The 18,061-nt window shown below is 53.4% G+C and overlaps 1 protein-coding gene across 1 annotated transcript in view; it reads left to right on the top strand.

Annotated features, from left to right (window-relative positions):
• Positions 1 to 9,927, top strand: part of Znf423 (zinc finger protein 423) — a 318,207-nt gene extending 308,280 nt beyond the window's left edge. Inside the window, exon 8 of the mRNA XM_027939114.2 lies at positions 9,256 to 9,927. Coding sequence (XP_027794915.1) covers positions 9,256 to 9,285 — 30 coding nt within the window. The 3' untranslated portion in view covers positions 9,286 to 9,927. The remainder of the gene's footprint in view (positions 1 to 9,255) is intronic.
• Positions 9,928 to 18,061: the final 8,134 nt, after the last annotated feature.

Genomic DNA, 18,061 nt, shown 5'->3' with positions numbered 1-18,061 from the left:
GAATTTGAGGGGGATAATTATGACCACCAAGGGGCACAGGTCTGTCCAGATCGAGAAGAGACAACCCCTGAGATGCTCATGTGGGGGTCCTGTGTGGCTCTGGGCATGTGGAAGGTTCTAGTCTCCCTGTATGTGCCTTGGTGTCACCAGCTGTGCTCGCCCTGGCACATCTCAGACACACTTAGGTCAGCGGGCAGGACAACTCCCGAGACAGCCGCGCCAGGACAGGCAGGCAATTCCGGCGTCACCGGAGTCTCCCTCTACCCTCTATCCTCTTCTTTGGAATTTAACTGAGCCAAGTCCCACCTCCCCTTCCTCTGATGAGAACCCTAAATAGTCCTTGGGCCATCTGCCACCTGAGAGCACTGCTCTCCCCCACCTCCTGCCATGGGGGGCCCAGCCCTGTTAGTGTGGTGAGGGTGTTTGGGTCATCCTGGGCCCTCACAAACACCAGGCCTCAAGCCACAGTCGGCCTGCAGACCTGTTTTGATTGACATGCACAGTGCTTTAGACACCTAGGAAGTTTGGTCTTTGAAGAGAAATCTAGATTTCCAGTTTCTTGGCAAAAGCAGAAGCCCTGGTGACCCGGGGCCTACTTGACCATGGGACAGCCATCCCTGGGGCTGACGCGCTCCGCCCCCTCTCCGTGAAGTTTGCATTCTTGAGACTGATGGTCCTGGCTGAGCCTTGCTGCTCTGCACCTGGGCTGCTCTTGTTGGCCGTGTGGCCCCGGCATCTCCGCAGCCCCCAGCCCGAGGCCTGGTCTGAACACGCAGCTCCACGGGGTTGGAGGAACCCTGCCCGTGGCACGTGGATCTCCAGGAATTCATCAGCCCTCTTTCCTGACACAAAAACTTCCTGAGAGTTTGTGCCTCGGTCTTCCCAATTGTCCATCTAAAAAGGCAGATTAGCCCTGAAGTGGAAAGAGAGGCCTTCATGAGGTCTCGGGAGACCATCCACCAATGCCACTGTGTCCCCACTTCCTCCCTGGGCCTTCCTGGAGGCTCTGCAGTGGGTAGGCCTGCTCACTTCCGGCTTGACTCTGTCAGGCTGGAATCACACCTTCCGAGGGTCTGGCTCACACTCCTTGAGGGAAGGGGACTGCGGGTTATTTCAGATTTGAGATGAACTGTTGGCCTGGGTCCAAGCAGGCACCTGGCTGCTGTGGTTAGTGCAGGCTTCACAGAGGCCGACGAGGTTGACAGGCCCAGTGCAGATGTCCACAGAACTGAACCTGGGACACCATCGCTGGAACCGCCTGTTCCCAGAGCTGAGTCTCCAATTTGTTCCCAAGGGGCCTCGCCACCAGGGATCCCTCTCTGGAAAAACAGCAAGAGCTGCAGTGGCCACATTAACTCAGGACCTGGGGTCGGGTATGTGCACCCTGGCCCCTCAGGGCAACACATCTACAAGTCGCCCTGGAAATATTTCTTCTCCTTTTGCTTGTGACAACAGCCATAAAACTCTCACTTCCCTTGTGTGGCGGCCAAGGTCTCGCCTCTTGCCCTCGATTCTTTGCTCACAAACAGACCGCCTGGGCCCATTTGTGGGCTAAAGTGTGGTTCCCCTGAGTGTGCGGTCCCCTGGGCAAGTATTGTGAGTTCCCTTGTTTTGTTGGGTGGCTCGACATGGGAGCCTGTTTACAGGCTGGTTCCATAATAGAAGGCTTCGGTTCCCTCCTAATAGTCTATTCTCCCATGAGTTTTATTTTCAAAATGTAAGCAGGACGGAACGTGTCCCCGTGGGATTTTATTGGATTTTTTTTACCCCACATTTTCTCCTGTGTTTTCATGTGAGGGACGAGGTTTCCAACTCATGGTTCTGTCTTCCATGTCCTGGGTGCAGGTGAGAGGGGAGGTGCTCTCCGCCCTGTGGGCTCCGTAGAGCGGAACAAAGAAGCCCAGCCAGGGTTGGTCGGCCTTGAACCTCCAGCAGAAGAAGTCTGGGTCAGAGGCTGTTTGGATGTAGCCCCTCCTCCTACATCCCCCAGGCCACTCTTGGGTCCCTGAATCTGTTCCTGTTCTTGGACCGACCCTTTTCCCTGGAAGTTGGACTCTCCCTCCCAGCGCGGAGATGGGGTGCACCCAGGCTCGCGCAGAGACCCGGCACTTCCCTGCCTGAGCCTCGTGACGCTCACTTCCTGCTGCTCTGGAGTGGCAGACGACAGGCTGTCTCCCTGTCTGGAGGCAGAGACAGGAAACCCTCATGCACATCGCTGCACGTGGAGGAGCTGCTGCTCTTCCTCTGCCTTGTGAGCTGCTTCAGGGCTTTGTCCCAGGCCAGCGGGTCAGGGGACTTACTCTGACGCCCAGGGTGGGTGTCTCCTCTGCATGGTCAAAGTTCACCCTGCCCTTGGTGTCAATGGCACAATACCTGCTTGCCAGGTGGGGGCTGCTGGGGGAAGTGGGGTGCATCCACGTCATAGCTTGGGCCCTGGGGGAGGGCCGCCGCGTCACTGGGCAGGCATTTGGAGGGAGCCTTGGCCATTGCTCACGCCTAATTTTAATGACGTGCATTAGCTAAATTGTGTTCTGAGTATTCATTCAGGGCTGTTTATGGTGCGCTCTCGAGTGCGCTTACCGTTTGTCAGAAGTGCAAACTAGCGAACATACGAGCCTTTAAGACAGGCCATCTGTTCGTCTTAGACCCTTGGACGATTGTCAAATGCTTCTAAAAATAAGTGCTCACAAGCAGAGAGGGGCTGCCCAGGTGATACACAGCAGAGAGGGAAGCAGAGCTGCCTGCGTGTGCACCCTCCCCAAAGGGAAAGAGAGCAGTGTGCGCCGGGAGGAGGCTTAGCCAGGAAGCAGAGGCCCGGAGCCCAGGGAGATGCAGACCCCGCTGAGACACCTTTTTGGCTGAAGGCATGAGCTTCTTCTCCCTGTGTCTTGCATCTCGTGTAACTCCACAGCTCAAATACCTTCGATGGCTCCCCATGGCCCAGATTTAAGGGCAAGCTGCCTCGTCTGGCATCACGGAGCCTCATCAATAAGGCCCCCGCCTTCCTATCCAGGCTCGTCTCCGCAGCACATGCCCTGCGCTTCTGCCAAGCTGAATTATTCATCGCTCCCCCAACATATGCTGCACTTTTCACATTTCACAGGCAGAGCAGTGCCACGGCGGAGGGGGCTCTGCAGACGGGCCGTGGAGGTGCCGATCGGCGCCGCCTTCCAGCCCCAGGACCTGAGCCTTTCCGGGCCTCGGCGTTCTCATCTGTACAATAGGGGCAGTAATGGCGCTTAGCTCAGGGCGCTGCCGTGGGGCTGGAAGAGTGAATACTAGTGAGGTGTGAAGCGGGCCTGGCACGACGGGGTGAGCCACGAAAAACCTTGGTCACCTTCGGTGTTATTCACGTCTCAGGCGGTTTGTTCAGATGGGATGTCCTGCCCGGGAAATGCATTCGTCTCTGTGTGTGTTCACAAACGCACGCACGCACGCACACTCACACACAGTGCAAACCTTAAGGCAAGCCGTCCTTGGAGGGCAGCTTCTTCCCATCAGAAGTCCTCTCTCTGTGGTCTTTTTTGTGAAATCTCACCCCTGCTCCAGCCACAAGCTTGGAAAAGGCCAGGAGCTGCCCACCTCCCTCCCTCCCTGTCTCCCTCCCTCTCTCTCCTCTCTCTCTCTCTCTCTCTCTCTCTCTCTGCTGCCCACTGCACAAGGCCAAGCTCCCTGTTTGTGAAATGAACCCTAACAGAGCCCTTCTCCCTCCTGCCCGAGTCCAGCATGGCTGTGACTGTAGCCTGGTGGACCTCCCTTTCTCTCCATGGCTAAGAGGACTTGCTGAGTTTGTGGACTTGGTCCCTGCCCTTGGAGAAAGGCCATTGTAAAGCCATGGTGGCTGCAGCCTGCCAGGGAGTGACTACTGTAGGAGTGGGGAGGAAGGGGGTCCACCAGAGCTGCTTCCCATGAGGAGGGGCAGCGAGGTGATGTGGGTCCAGGTGAAGGCCTCTGGGCTCTGCAGGTGGCTAGGGGACAGGGAGAACAGGTGGGAAATCCTGGGGGTGAGTGGCTAAGTATTCTTGTGCCCTTAGTCTGCTGTAGGGACTCAAGGGCCAGAGCCAGGGCTTGTTCTCCAGGGATAAGTCTTTCTTTCCTGATTTTTAGGGTCTTTAGGGCCTTTGAGTCTAGCTACCCCTGCACTCACCATGGGGAGCATGGGTTCCCCAAGGGAGGGAGTGGGGCTTCTGCATCCAGGGTGCTCCAGGCCCAGCCTGGGACATGACGGACAAAGACTCTGGACAGATCTGTGGAGTGGGTGGGTGGGTGAGCCACACCTCCCCCGTTCCCTGTGGAGTCTCCCCGGCATCCCCTCCTCACCAGGTATCCCACTTGGTACCCAGAGGCAGGGGAAACTGACTTGTGGGCTTGGCTACGCTACCTGGGGGCTGGAGGGGAGCCGTCTTGAGAATGGGGGCTTCACCAGGTGCCTGCTGCCCAGGACCACCCAAGATTGGGCCACCTCAGGAACACTCCTCAGACCTCAGCAGCCTTTGGGAGAAGCAGGAAGAGGCTCCGCTGGTCAGTCCATTAAACTTGTAGGTACTAGCAGGGAGCAAGAGGCCCTTCCATCCCAGCCACCTGTCTGGTCAGGAAGACCCTGGTGGACACCACAGGAAGACCTGTGCAGCACTTCCTTATGGCTAGGCCTGGGATATAACTACACGCGCATTGTCTCCTGGGTCCTCAGGGCACCTCAGAAGAGGCAGCCCCAGTCCCCAGAAGTCAAGGCATTTATTACGAGGCCACATGGTTGGTAAGTGGCAGAAGTAGGATTTGAATTCAGAGTAGGATTTGGACTCAGCCCAGCCCAGCCCACTAATGCTTCCCGCCTGCCTTGAGGTCACCTGGTGAAGTGCATCCCGGGATGAGCAGAGATGTCTCGCTGCTTCATGCCACCATGACACAGCACAGTCTCCCCACTGACACTGGAGTGGGTGGGCATCAAGGGGAGATGGATCAGGGTCCCGTGGCAAAGAACAGGAAATGGAGCCAAGATCTGGAGCAGCAGTCCCGTGCTGCAGGCGGAGGGCGGGGGTCTGCTTCTGTGCTGTGTTGTGGGGTGGGCTCCCGACAGAGTTGGACCCCAGCTGAACCTCCATGTGGCCCACTCCGGCTTGTGTTGGTGCCCCATACACCTGGCCCAGTCCCTCTGGGCCCAACTCAGACTCGAGATTGGATTCGGGATCAGAAACACCTTGCTGCTGAATTCCCAGCAAGGAGCTCATGGCTGTCACCCAGCAGGGAGTCAATAAAGCTTTGTTGAGTGAATGAACGAAAGAGTGTAAGTGAATTCTGGGCTGTTCCCTTGAGAGGCCGAGCGTGTGACAGGGGTGGGGGGGGCAGCTCCTGAGTCCTGATTTCCACAGGGGGCTCCTTTTGTGGGTCTCCCCAGGACCCCACCTAGGCCTGACCCCAACACTTCTGGGAGTGTGCAGAATTCTGTGCCCACCCCAGGCTACACCTTGCCCATCTCAGGCGGAGACTCCCAAATCAGGCTCCACCAGAAACCTCCGATCCCAGGAGCTCATGGGCGAACAGCAGCCGCAGCCATGACCACCCGCCCCTCCCACTCCCCCATTTTATTTTCCTCACCTGCTTCTCTGCCCCACACCTGTGTCTCCCTGGCAGGTAGTGAGGCCGGTGTGGATGCCGGGCCTCCATCCAGGTCTTCCTCGTCCTTCCCTGGCCCCCACCCCTGGCCTTTATGGTGCAGGGAAGTGTTCATCTGCGGGTCGGCGGCATCTTTAAAAAACGATTTTCTTCCTTCTCCGAGGGGCTAAATATAGCACAGGCATAAACAGAGAACTAGACATTAAGCCAGAATGCCCTTGTGAGGACCATGGCGGGTGGAAGGAACTCTTAGGAAGGAAGGCCTCCCCCAGCCACGCCTCCCAGCCCAGGGGGAAGGGGCTTCGAGTGTGTTCAGGACTGTTGAACTGTGCCCATTGGAAGTGGCTCCCCTGGGGCTGCCCGGTGTGTAAATGATGGGGGAGTGACAAGGGTCCCCAGCACCCCCTCTGCCCTTGGAGAGACTGCCCTTGGCCTGTGGCAGAGCTGATGCCCTCCTCAGCTCAGCACCTGGTCCCCTCCACCATGCACGCACACATGCACACACACGCACACACACACTTGGTCTTGACCAGCCTCCTGGCCGAGATGCCATCTGCACCACACTCCGCGGACGTTTGGGGGCCTGTGTGTCTCGCCCCTCACATCAGGCCCCTCAAGGGGTGAACCCACCTGGAGACTTCTCCTTACCCCTCCCTGTGCCCAGCCCAGAGCAGAGCATCCAGCAGGTACTTAATAACACCACACTGGATGAATTTTGGTGCCCAGTTCCCTTGGGGCATCAAGTTTTGACATTTCCATCTGCTGTGACATCCTGGGCTTTTGTTCTCATAAAAAAAATATAAATATACTTCAGGGAAGAAAATTTTACCCTTCCATCTCAGAACCACCTGCTGTGGCTCTTTAAGTGAGAAGGGCCACTGTTGCTGTCATTTATCCCCACAGTTTCCTAACACGTGGTCCGCCTTCGGGAACCATGAGGTTCCGCCTTCGGGACTGCTAAGCTGGCAGCTCCCAGCAGCCAGGGTGGACGGCGAGTGCCTCCGCTGGCCTTGTGCTTGGCACCCCAGCAAGAGGCTGCCTCCTCACCCAGAGGTCCCTGGACACTGCCTTGCACCCTGTTGGCGGTGTGTGGTCCTCAAGGATCTGGTGAAGTTTAAATACCGTCTTGGTGTTCTGCTGCCTGAGTCCACATTGGTGGGCAGTCTGTGGCCTGCTCTCCCGCCATCCCTCCAGGTGACCTGTGGGCTGGCACCACCCTGGGCCTGCCTGGGCCCCGGGACACTGGCACACTCAGCCCAGCCTCCCTGCCTTTGTCTGTGCTGCTCCTTCCCCTGCACTAGTTGTCCCCGTCCCCCGTCTGTCCCGACCCACGCGCTCCTTTGTTTGCTTACCCTCTCATTGGTGCCTTCAAAAATACGGACTGCCCCTTCCCTTCCTGCTCCACAGCTCCCCACTTAGGAAGAAGGAATGGAGTACACCTGATAGCCGCCACTTCCCGCTGGCTCTTTGGGCACAGTGGGGAAGTGAGATCTCCAGATTGTGCCTGAGCAGCTGTGTCTGCTATGCTGCCACGAGGCACTGGAGGCCCAGGTGTCCTGTCAGGACTGTGTGCCCAGCACTGGGCCGGGTGCTGTGGGGATGGGAAAGGAAGGGATCTCTGTAGAGGCCAGACTTGCCCAGGAGAGGTATGTAAATGTGTGTGGGAGGTGTCAGGTGGTACCTGGAGGGACTTCTAGGTGGGGAGGTGATCTGTATACCCAGAGGACTTGTGTGTGGCTCAGTTAGGAGGGATGAGAGAGCCGGTGAAATTGAGACAGAAGAAACTTGGAGCTGGCAGGACGGTCTGTGCACGGGATGGGCCGGCTCCCCCAGGACTAGCAGGCTGTCCCTGTGCAAGTACAAGGAGAGGTGCCTTGGCTGGAGGGTGTGGGTTCCCATGGAAACTGCCTGCATCCCATCTGTGGCCTCAGACAACCTGCCTAGTGCTCTGGGTCCATGACACCCCATCCCGAGGTGCCAGGACATGTGGCAGTCTGGGCTTGTGTCTGGTGCCGGCCTGGGGTGCCCATCCGGTTGTGGGGCCCTGGATTCTCATTGCCTGGTTCAGCTCCTCCTGCGTCCTAGCTGGCTGGCCTTGGGCTGATGATGGTATTCTTCCTGAGCCTCGATTTCCTCATCTGCTGATGTCCCAACTTGTCAGGCTGTTGTGGGGATTGCAAGTGATTCGCACGCAACGTGACATAGCACCCATGCCTGCTAAACACCAGCCATGCAACCTGCACCGGTGTCCTTGGCACCCTGCGTGGCGAGTATCAGCGGATGGAGTGCTGGGGGCTGTGTCTTCTCTGTGTGGATGGGGTGTTGGGGGCTGCCTCTCCTTGACCAGGAGCTGGCTGGAGAGGTCAGTGATAGCACCATGGAGGCCATTGCAGTGACTACAGTGTAGGGTGGCTGCCACAGGGGACTTGTGCCTGGAAGCAGGCGCAGTCCCATCTCAGACCTGGGCTCCAGGCCTCCAGAAGATGCTGTGGGCGTCCACTTTGCAGCCAGACCTGGAGTCCAGGAGAAGGATACAGCGCCTCTTCTTCCCCCTGGTGGTCAGCGGCAGAGCTGCAGGCCACTGCTCCCAGCCTGTGTGGAGTCATAGGGCCGCTGGCCGGGGTGCCCAGCCAGCCACAGGGGCAGGAGCATCCTTAATAAGCTTCACCCCGGATCAGCAGCCCTTGTGCACTCCACGCAAGGCCACTCCATCCCTCGTGGACTTCATTTCCTCTCTGCCTGGGTCATGAGGAGGAGCACCACCTGAGGCTTGGATGCACTTGGTCTGGATTTGCAACCCAGACCACCGAAAAGAAACAAAAAGACTGGGTTCTCAAAGGCCAAATCCCACCCTCACCCCCTGGCTGTTGGTTCCATAAAAACAGATCAACACTACTGGCCCGCTCTGGCTGGCAGGAGGGGGGATGTGCCATTGGCTGTGACGAGTGGGAAGCATTTGGCTCCAGGGTCCCACCTGGGCCCTGGGTTCCCAGGCGAATTCAGCCAAACGGCACAACACCCTCCTCTTCTGGCCCAAGAAGTGTCACGTGGCCACACGGGCAGGCTCCCAGAGCCCAGTGGAAGAGGCTCTTCCCAGGCCCCTTCCTGCTGGGTGACCTGTCCCCTGCCTGGGCTGCAGGCTCCATGGCCGCCCACTGCCTCTGCGTGTCTGTGCCCACTCGGGTGTTTCTTGGCCAGAGAGCTGTGCAGCACATCTGCTGTCTCCCTCTGCTAGGCTCTGAGCAGCCACAGGGAGGATGGAGAGGGGGACGTGGGGGCAGCCTGCAGGCAGTCAGAGATAGTTTCCTCCTTGTCATTAGGTGGTTTTAATTCCTGCCACCTCCCCAGCATTTCTTCTTTCCCTCCACGTAGCCCATTCCCATTTCCCTCCACGTAGACCTGAATGGCCTTAAAAAAAATTACAGGGAGCCCAGGTTGGCAGCCACCAGAACCGATCCCCAAGCCCCCGAATCAACGTGCCGTCTTGGCAGCTGCGTCCCCGGAGCACTTTTTTTGCGTGTTGCATTTTGTTTGGTAATAATCGAGACGCTTTTTTGCAGCTCTCGTGCACCGGGTGGGAGGGGCCAGCGTGCTCTCCGTTCCTCTGCCCTCATGCGCGTCTCCTTTTCTTCGCCTTTGCAGAACCACACGATGAGCCAGCACGCACAGTGAGGGACCGCTCGACAGGACACCTCTCCGCAGAAGGCTTGCCGGAGACGCCGTGGGGAGGGCCATTTGAACATTACATCCAATCAAAGTGTCATTTGCAACCCAGATGTAAAACTCTAATGATTTGGCCATGAGGCGCTGCTATTATAAGCAGCTGGAAATGAATATTAATGGCAGAGATTAAAAGTATTCCATGCTCAGTATTTTTTATTGTCCTGCTACAGCTAGTGTGCTTTTAGAGTTTCCGCCGCAGACTACATTTCTAGTGTTAGAGAAACCTGCTTTTTGAGGCTATTGTCCTTTGTTCCTTCATGTATTATATTGATAGTTTTTAAAAAAAGGATTAGTGTGATTTTTTTTCCTTTGCTTCTTTTTTTATTTTTTCTTTCTTGTTTTTCTTTCCCCCCTTTGGTTAACTACTTTTTAATTGCAATTCTAGGTAATTGTGCATCGTGATGTGATTGCTTGGCTATTGTCTGAATATTTCCTTTTAATTTTTTAATTAAAGACTAATGCTTTGATTGGATTTGCCAGTTCACCGGACAGTGATTAAAACTATGTAATGAATATAATCGGTTTCAGTGCAACTGGATGGTCTGCTTTTAAATGTGACTTAATCTGACTGCAGTAACTAGTACAGTTCAATAAAGGGAATCCATGCGATTAGCATCCGGCTGCCTGCTTCTCTCCTCCCCAGCCTGGGCTGTGGAGGGGGCTGTCATCTCCAGTGAGGGGTGTTTCCAGGCAAGTTCCCATGGGTTCACACATGCCCCTGGGGACCGGCACACAATAGACCCCACTTCTTTTGAGAAATGTAGGGACTTAACACACAGATTGCATGAACTGGCAGTGGCCACACCAAAGTCAGAAGGGAAAGAACCCATAGAGATCAAGGACTCTGATTTTCTCATTTGTGATGGAGAAACTGAGGCTCCCGGGTCAATGGGCAGCATTTCCAAACCTGTGTGGCAGGTTGGTCACTTATCCATGATGCCTTCTGGTTTCCTATCTGGGGATGGCTCTCCAATGTGCTGTCTGCAAATGGGCAAAGGGTCAGCCCTCACCTTGCCAGATAGGACTTGGGTTCTAATTTTGGCCAGGGCTGGGAGAAATGGCAGAGGCAAAGGGCAGCTTCCCAGTCCCATGAAATCCAGGTCTGGGGGCTCCAGAGTGGAGCTGGGGGAGTAGCAGATTCCCAATCGGAGCTAGAGTGATTCAATCAAGTGCCCCGGATGTGAAATTTCAGGAGGTGCTCACCCCCAGGAGCCCACCTGCACCTGCAAGCCCAGAGAGGGAGTGTCTCTTCCATTCTGCACCCTGGTACCTGGCCTGCCTGGCCTACTCGTTGCCCTACTGGTGCCCCACCAATGCCCTGAGCCCACCCTGCACCCCGAGCCTCCTGGGCCACCTTCAAGCTGTCCCCCACACCTCCGTCATGCTGGCATGACTCACCAATCAGCGGCCAGACCAGCCCAGGGAAGCCCTTCCTCGCTAACTTTTCACAAGGGGCAAGGAAATTGGTTATTACCCTCTGCAGAGCGGAAATGAAACAGGCAGACAGATTGCACCTAATTATAATGTAATACCAAGTCACGGGCGTGGAATTTGCAGCAATTATACCCATCATCTTGAAGGCTCCCCGATCAAGGGGCTTCTGCTGACCTGTAGGAGTCCCCTTCCTGCTACCTCACATAACATTCTCACACAGATGGGACTTGCTCTTTTTTTCAAAAAGCATTTTCACCCGTGAAGCACAGAGAGGCCCCTGCTAAGTGTCACCCTTAGAATTCGGGGTTCTTGCTTCCTGGAACCTGAAGTCGGTGAACTCCAACTTGCAGCCCCCTGAAGGCTTGGCTGTTTGGGGAAGCCCTCGGGGTAGGTCTCAGGGTTCTCCCAAGTGCACCCAGCTGCAGGCTGAGTCACATGCCCACCGAGCCTGCCTCTGAGACAGTGCTGAGACTGTAGATGGGACCCTCCTTTCCCAGGCCTTTTGCCACAACACCAACTCCGGGTGCTCTCCAGCTCTGGATTTATCCCGAACCCCACGGAGCCCAGGTGAGCCCTCAGTAAGTACCAATAGAAGATTTGATTTGACGGTTGGTGGCGTAGGGCTAAATTAGTCACTGCCCCCATTAAAAATACAGCAGGGGGTTTAAGAGCTTTTCACGCCGTGTGGGAATCAGCAGCGAAGCCGGCTGATGCCTTGGGTAAGGAGAGAGGCAGCCTAGGGGACTGCGAGGTAATGAGGTTTATGGCAATGACAAGGCAGCCAGGGAACCCCACCAACTCCCCCTCGCCCCGGCCCCATTGTTCTCTGGCTGGCTCGGCCCCCGCCACTTTAGCTGAGAGCCCCTCATGACTTCAGGCGGGGAGTGGGCTGGCAGGGGGGACACTAAGGCCCTTACTGGGACTTGCATTCTTCCACATCAGGCGGTATCGGGGTGGGGGAGTAGTGCAAGGTTATGAATCAGTGCTTTAGGGGGGCCTGCTCCCTTCCAGGCAAATGATTTGAAGCCAGGATGAGCCATTTCCCGGCTCAGCTCCGAGGGGCCTCGGAGGGTCACTGGGAGGCCCGTATGAAATGATGCCTGTCGAAGGGCTGACTCCCAGAAAGACCATCAGTGGCATGGTTGTCATTTGGAGGACGATGGAAGCAGGCCTCCCACACAGGAGGGGACCTCTCAGCCTACAAGGGGCAGTGGAATCAGCCACTAGTCATTTGGATTTGGCTTTGGGGAGAGGGTGGGGTGACCGTGGTCCATTGCTGCTGCATTTGGATGTGCAGATTGTCAGTTTCAAGTGACTCCGTGGGTGGAGGAGTTTTTCCCAAACTGGGAAATGGACCAGGAGTCCTGAGCCACAGGCCTTTGTCATCGGATACCTGCCCAGAGCTACCAGAAGCAGGTGGGTAAGAGTTTTGGTCTCCGTGGAGAAGCTGTCCTGGGGAGAATCTTCTCCAGTTCCCAGAGCCATGGTATGTTGAATATCAAACTTTCCACCTGCTTTTCTGTCCTCCTAAAGTGTGAGTTCTTTGCGGTGGGACCTGTACCTATGCGTTTTCAGTAATTAGAACCAAAACTTAAGACCATTCCCTCATCCACTCCTCCATCCACCACATGCTGCTCTGTGTGCCAGGCACCGTATGAGGAAGGCCCTGGGGATGGAGAACAGGTGGACATGGACCCCTACCCTCTTGGAGCTCAGAGTCACATGACAGCCCCTAACAAGCAAGCAAGCCAATCAATGCCTAGTTGCACATGGTCACATGCTGTAAACCTGAAGCTATGGGTGGTTAAGGGGGGGAACCCATGTGTTAGATGCAGGGGTGCATCCAAGAGGCCTCACCAAGGAAGTCCCTTGAGTTGAGCCCTGTAGACTGGATGGAACTAGGCAGCTGAACAGCTGTGGGAAAAGGACCCAGCAAACACAGAAGCCCTGGGCTGGAGATGAGCTGAAAGTAAGTATCCTTGGAAGTCTTTAGTTTCAATTTCAGATGGTTTAATACAAGCCCAGAGAAGTTCAGAGTCTTGTCCAAGGTCAAACAGGTTAGGATACAACTGGGTCTGAAATTTGCGTGTCTTGCCCTCCCGTCTTGGGTATTTGACTACTTTATTGTTTTTATTATAACAATAAATAATGATGAATAAAATGGCATTGGATTGCATAGGAGAGATTCTCCTCCTTTTCCTTAATAAAGCAACTGACATTTAGCCAAACATGGGTTATCTTAAAGAGAGGCGGGAGCAGATTATATATCCCGTCCTTCCTAGAAGTTGGGTGTGACCATGTTGGTTCTATCAGTAAGATACAAATAGAGTCATCTATGTAGAGTCTGAGGATTATCCTTCAAGAGAAAGGAGCTCATCCTTCCCTCTTCTTCATGGATGGAAAGTGGATGCACTATCTGGAGCTACAGAAGCCTGTTTTCAACCACGGGGAATCTTGATTATCCCATTAATCACTCAGCTTCTTGTTCTTTCCCATCGTAGCCCTTGTGACCAGCCATTGTGTATTTATTGTCATAGGTTGGAACCTGCCTTTGGAGCAGAGAGATGCTCTAAAAGGATTGGTCTCCCAGAGGCTTGTTACCTGTCAAAGTAAGTTCACGGGGCTACTCTTTCACAACTTGAGGTTGATTTTGGTGCACTCAGGCATGCCAGGAGAATGACCAGGGATTACACACCCTGCCTGGCACTCCGTGTCAGAGAATGAGAAAGAACTCACAGCGCTTAGCAAACATGAGATGTTGACAACTCTGTCTCGCTCGGTCTCTCTCCAGAGCACCAAGTAGCCAACAGTTCGCCACACATAACCCCTCGGCTCGCTCTTCCTTTATGCCTTTGCTAGAGCTGCCCCCTCTCACCGGAATGCTCTTCTTTTCTCTCCCACTTTCAGACCCAGCTAAGCTATCCAATTCTTGGCAAGATTAAGGCCAGGTCTGGGGAGCAATCACCTCAGGAGCAGAATTTAAGGTGGCACCAAAAAAACGCAGCAATCAAGATAAAAATAATCATATATAGTTACAGCCTGCAGCCTGTGGGCTGGCTGCCTCTTTTTTAAAATAAAATTTTAGTGGAAACAGAGCTGGGATTGGCCTGAGGCAAAGTGAGGCAGGGTAGTACAAATGCAGGACAGGACCTTTTTGTGTCTCTCTCTGGGAAGGCCAGATTACAGCACAGAACAAAAGGTCCAATCTCTCAGTAGGTTAACACAACAAAGGTTTATTTCTCACACGTATCTTCTGTCCATCCTGGATCTCCAGGGGCCTTTCTTCATCATAGTCATTTAGAAGTTAGGCTCAGGGCAAACTGTGACAAACTGTACTATCACTGACTCCACCTCCCTTCTAACTGTCCCTGACAATTATTTAAGGGCAGAGTCTGACTCTTAGTAAAGCCCAGTATATCCAGTGACCTGCACAGGGGCTAGATCAGGTAAGTATTTACCAAATCAATGTAGAAAATTAGTAACAACTAAATAAGTGACAATCCAGAAAACCTATGTAAGGTAAGTACAGATATGAAGTCATCCCGGAGCCTACAAAGGTGGAGTAAGACAAAGCTAGATTCAAACCCCAGCTCTACCCACTGAGTAGCTGTGTGACCTCAGGCAACGCATTACATTTCTCTGAGCCTCAGTGTTGGCTAAAAGAGTGCCTACCCCGCCAAGTTGTGAAACTGAAATGAGGTAAGAACGACCGCAATAATAACATCTGACACTCAGTGTGTGCCCGGCATTATTCTAAGCATTCATTTAATCCACGCACCAACATTATCCTGTGTGTCCCCTGCAGATGAGGAAACCAAGGCAGAGAGGACAGGCAAATGCCCAGGGTCCTTTCTAACCTGAGTGGCCTCGTCCTGGAGCACTGTTCTCAACTCCAACAAGCACTTTAGCAGAGTGCATAAGAGGATGGCCCCTAAACTCTCGTCCCTGGGGCTGCTTCCAGGTGTTGGTCCGCCGAGGCTGCCTTCTGCAAAGACCCGCCAGGACCTGGTCCACGGCCACCTGGGGCCAGCAGCAGCCAGCAGGGGCCCCGGACTCCGACGGAGCCGCGGCTCGGCCCGCCCCTCCCTTCTCTGCGCCCTGATTGGCCAATTCGGCGCCGGCCCCGCCCACCGGCGCCTGCAGCTGCCGCGGGCTGAGCGCGAGCTGCGTGGTGCGCGCTTGTTTGTGGAGTTATTAATTACTGAAGGGCGCAAACCGTGCTTCTGTGCATAAAAATATGTTTGAGCAGTTTCTACTTAAACTTTAAAGAGAACGTTAATCAATTTTATTTTAACAAAATGACCTTAAGCAGGGAAAAAAAAATTGGTGTTATTTGCCCAAACAGGCAAATTAATTTCTCTCTCTTGAGAAATCTGAGAAGCTTCCAGAAATAGCTATGCATAATTTACACCCGCCCTGGCCGCTCCTAGTTTTAACGCCAAGTCCAGTCACGGACCCCACCCAGCCCCAGCAACTGAAAACAGGGGTACTTGCTAAGTCCCTGCCTGTGCGGTGGCCCCTGTGCACGACCTCACTTTATGACCTTGTAGAGAGGATTTAGGGAAAATGTTGCCTCGGAGATGCCAGCCCAGCCTACCTCAAGGTCACTGGGAGAAGGGCCACTGCTGGGCAATTTGTGCCACCCTCCAGTCCCTGTGGGTTGGATCTTCACGTGCCGAAGGCCACACCTCCAAGACCCTAGACCTGGCTACTCGTCTGGTAGGGATGGTCTCCCAGCCGTGAGGTCTGCTTGAGTGTGAGGCTTAGAGGTCAGGCCTGGGGACTGCTAGGCTGTGGTCAGTTTCCAGTTTGGCCTTTTAATAGCAGTGTGACTTGTAGCTAGCCACATGGCCTGCCTGGACCTAGGTATGTTCTTCCATCTGAATGTAGAAATCGTGCTACTCCTGCCTCTATATGGCTCCTGTAAGGACGGAATGAGATGAGCAAGAGGTCAGCTTCAAGAGAGCCAGAGTTTGCCTTTTTACCTCTGTGTATGCCTAGTGCCTAGAACAGTGCCACATCACAGTCAGGGCTCAATAAATATTTACTGACTACATGAAGAGATGAAAAATGCTAAATGTAGTACCTGTTTCATTATTAATGCTAATAGTGTTATTGCACTATTCTTAAAATTTAAAATTCCAAATATAAAGAAAGGACATAATATAGAAAATAGTTTTTCAAACTGGTTTGCCCACCAGCTATGCCATCACCTCCTGGAATTTTTTTTTTTTTCATATAGTAGAGATTGAATCTACTACTACCACTAAGCTATATTCTCAACTCCTCTTATTTGAGACATGGTCTTTCCAAGTTACTCAGGCTGGCTTTGAACTTGTGATTCTTCTGCCTCATCTTTCCAATAACTGGGATTATAGGTATGTGCCACCCCATCTGGCGTCCGGGAGGTTCTGATGATATCAGTACTCCTCTTGAAATTGTATCTTGTATCTAGTAGGTGCTCAAGATGCATGTGTTGAATGACTGCAGGAGCCACACTCCTGGTTGTGACATGAGCAGACCTGGTGAATGAGTTAATGAGATTTCAAAAGAGGGGACAGGATGTGGGGACAGGGCAATAAATGCCTTGCAATCCAGTTCCAGTCCCTTGTTGCCCTGTGGGTATGCAGAGCCAGATTACCAGATCTTCCAATTTTTCAAGAGGAGAAAACAGAATTCTATGTGAAACATCCCAATTTTTAGTGCTGCTGATTATACTTTAGAGTTTCACCCAAAACAAAACAAAAACCCATGTGTGCCCAGGAAAACACTTCTAAGGGTCACTTTGGAACGACCAATCTGAGGCCCCTTGAGAGCAGTAATCAAATGCCTTAAGTGGCTGGCACATTGGGCACCTAATAAGAGAGAGGTGAGTGTGTGGCCAGCTCATGTGCAGATGAGGACACTGAGAGATTGAGTAGCCTGGGCAGAACTGAAGAAGCAGCTCGGGCTGAGGGAGGCAGGCCCCTCCCCTGGCTGGTGGGTGGAAGTGGAAAGGTAAATCCTGTTTGTCTTCTCATCAGATGCAGGTGTCTCAGTCTTCCTCTCTAATCTCAGCTGTGGATCTCGATTCTTGGATCTCTGTATGCCTTGGTTTCCTCATCTGGAATGTAGGAATAAATAGTCAACTTCTCTGGAGTTGTGAGAATTTGATGAGAAGTAGGAGGCACTTAGCAGAGCTCCTGGCTGATACTTGTAAGGTGTGCACACAACAGTGTGGTCACCCCTCTCCTGCACATGGGCCAAGAGCTCCAGAACCACTCCTTCAAAAACACAGGTTGAGTGTAACAGGCCACCTAGAAACCAATTTCTGTCCCTGAACTTCTGAAGGGTGACGCCCAGCTACTAAATTAGAACAGACATTCTAGAAATAGGGAGGGGAAATTTCAGGGCTCTGTGATGGAAGTTCCTGCATCATAACAGCAAATATGCATTGGAACCTTGCTGCGTGCTTCTTATTCAGAGCAACAGGCACTGGGCTGGGCTGGGAGTTCATTTCTATCAATCACCATTTGCTCACTTAACTTTCAGTATTATTAATCAGCTCGCCATCACTGTGACAAAGTACCTGAGATAATCAACTTCTAAAGAGGAAGGGTTTATTTTGGTTCATGGTTTCAGAGGTTTCAGACCCATGTTCATTTGGTCTGTTGTTTTGAGACTGTGGCAAGGCAGAACATCATGGTAGAAACACCTGGTGGAGAAAGGCTGTCACTTCACAGTGGCCAGGAAGCAAAAAGAGGGACCAGTCCCAATTCCTCCTTCAAGGGCACACCCCTGGTGACCTAACTTCTCTCCACCAAGCCCCTCATCCTAAAGGTTCTAGCACCTCCCGTTAGTGCCACAGACTGGCAACTAAGCCTTTAACACCTGGCCTTTGGGGGGACATTTAAGACCCAATCTGGAACAGGCACATTCCTTCCCTATTCTGGACTCAGTTTCCTCGTCTGTGACAGTGTTGAATTAAAGCTGTCCAACCTGAACTTGGCTTTAGAGTTTCCTATGCATATGGGTCTTCCTTGGAGACCAGGGACCAGGCTCGTGGGTGGCTTCTGAATCAGTCAGTGGGGATCAGGATGCGCACCACAGGCTATGGAGAGGATATGAGGACAACTTCCTTAATAGTTATACGTTGTATATAAGGCTGCTTGAGGATGTTGTATGGGGAGGCTGTTTGAAATGACTGATTTCCTAAAGGGATAAGCCATGATCGTCTGTGTTTTTCAAGGAATTGGTTAATTTCTTTAAAGTTGTCAAATTGATCTGTGTAGAGTTGTTTAGAGTAACCCCG

Source organism: Marmota flaviventris, chromosome 18 (assembly GCF_047511675.1).
Source record: "Marmota flaviventris isolate mMarFla1 chromosome 18, mMarFla1.hap1, whole genome shotgun sequence".
NCBI classification, from domain to species: Eukaryota; Metazoa; Chordata; class Mammalia; order Rodentia; family Sciuridae; genus Marmota; species Marmota flaviventris.
This window is presented reverse-complemented; position numbering and strand designations above follow the sequence as displayed.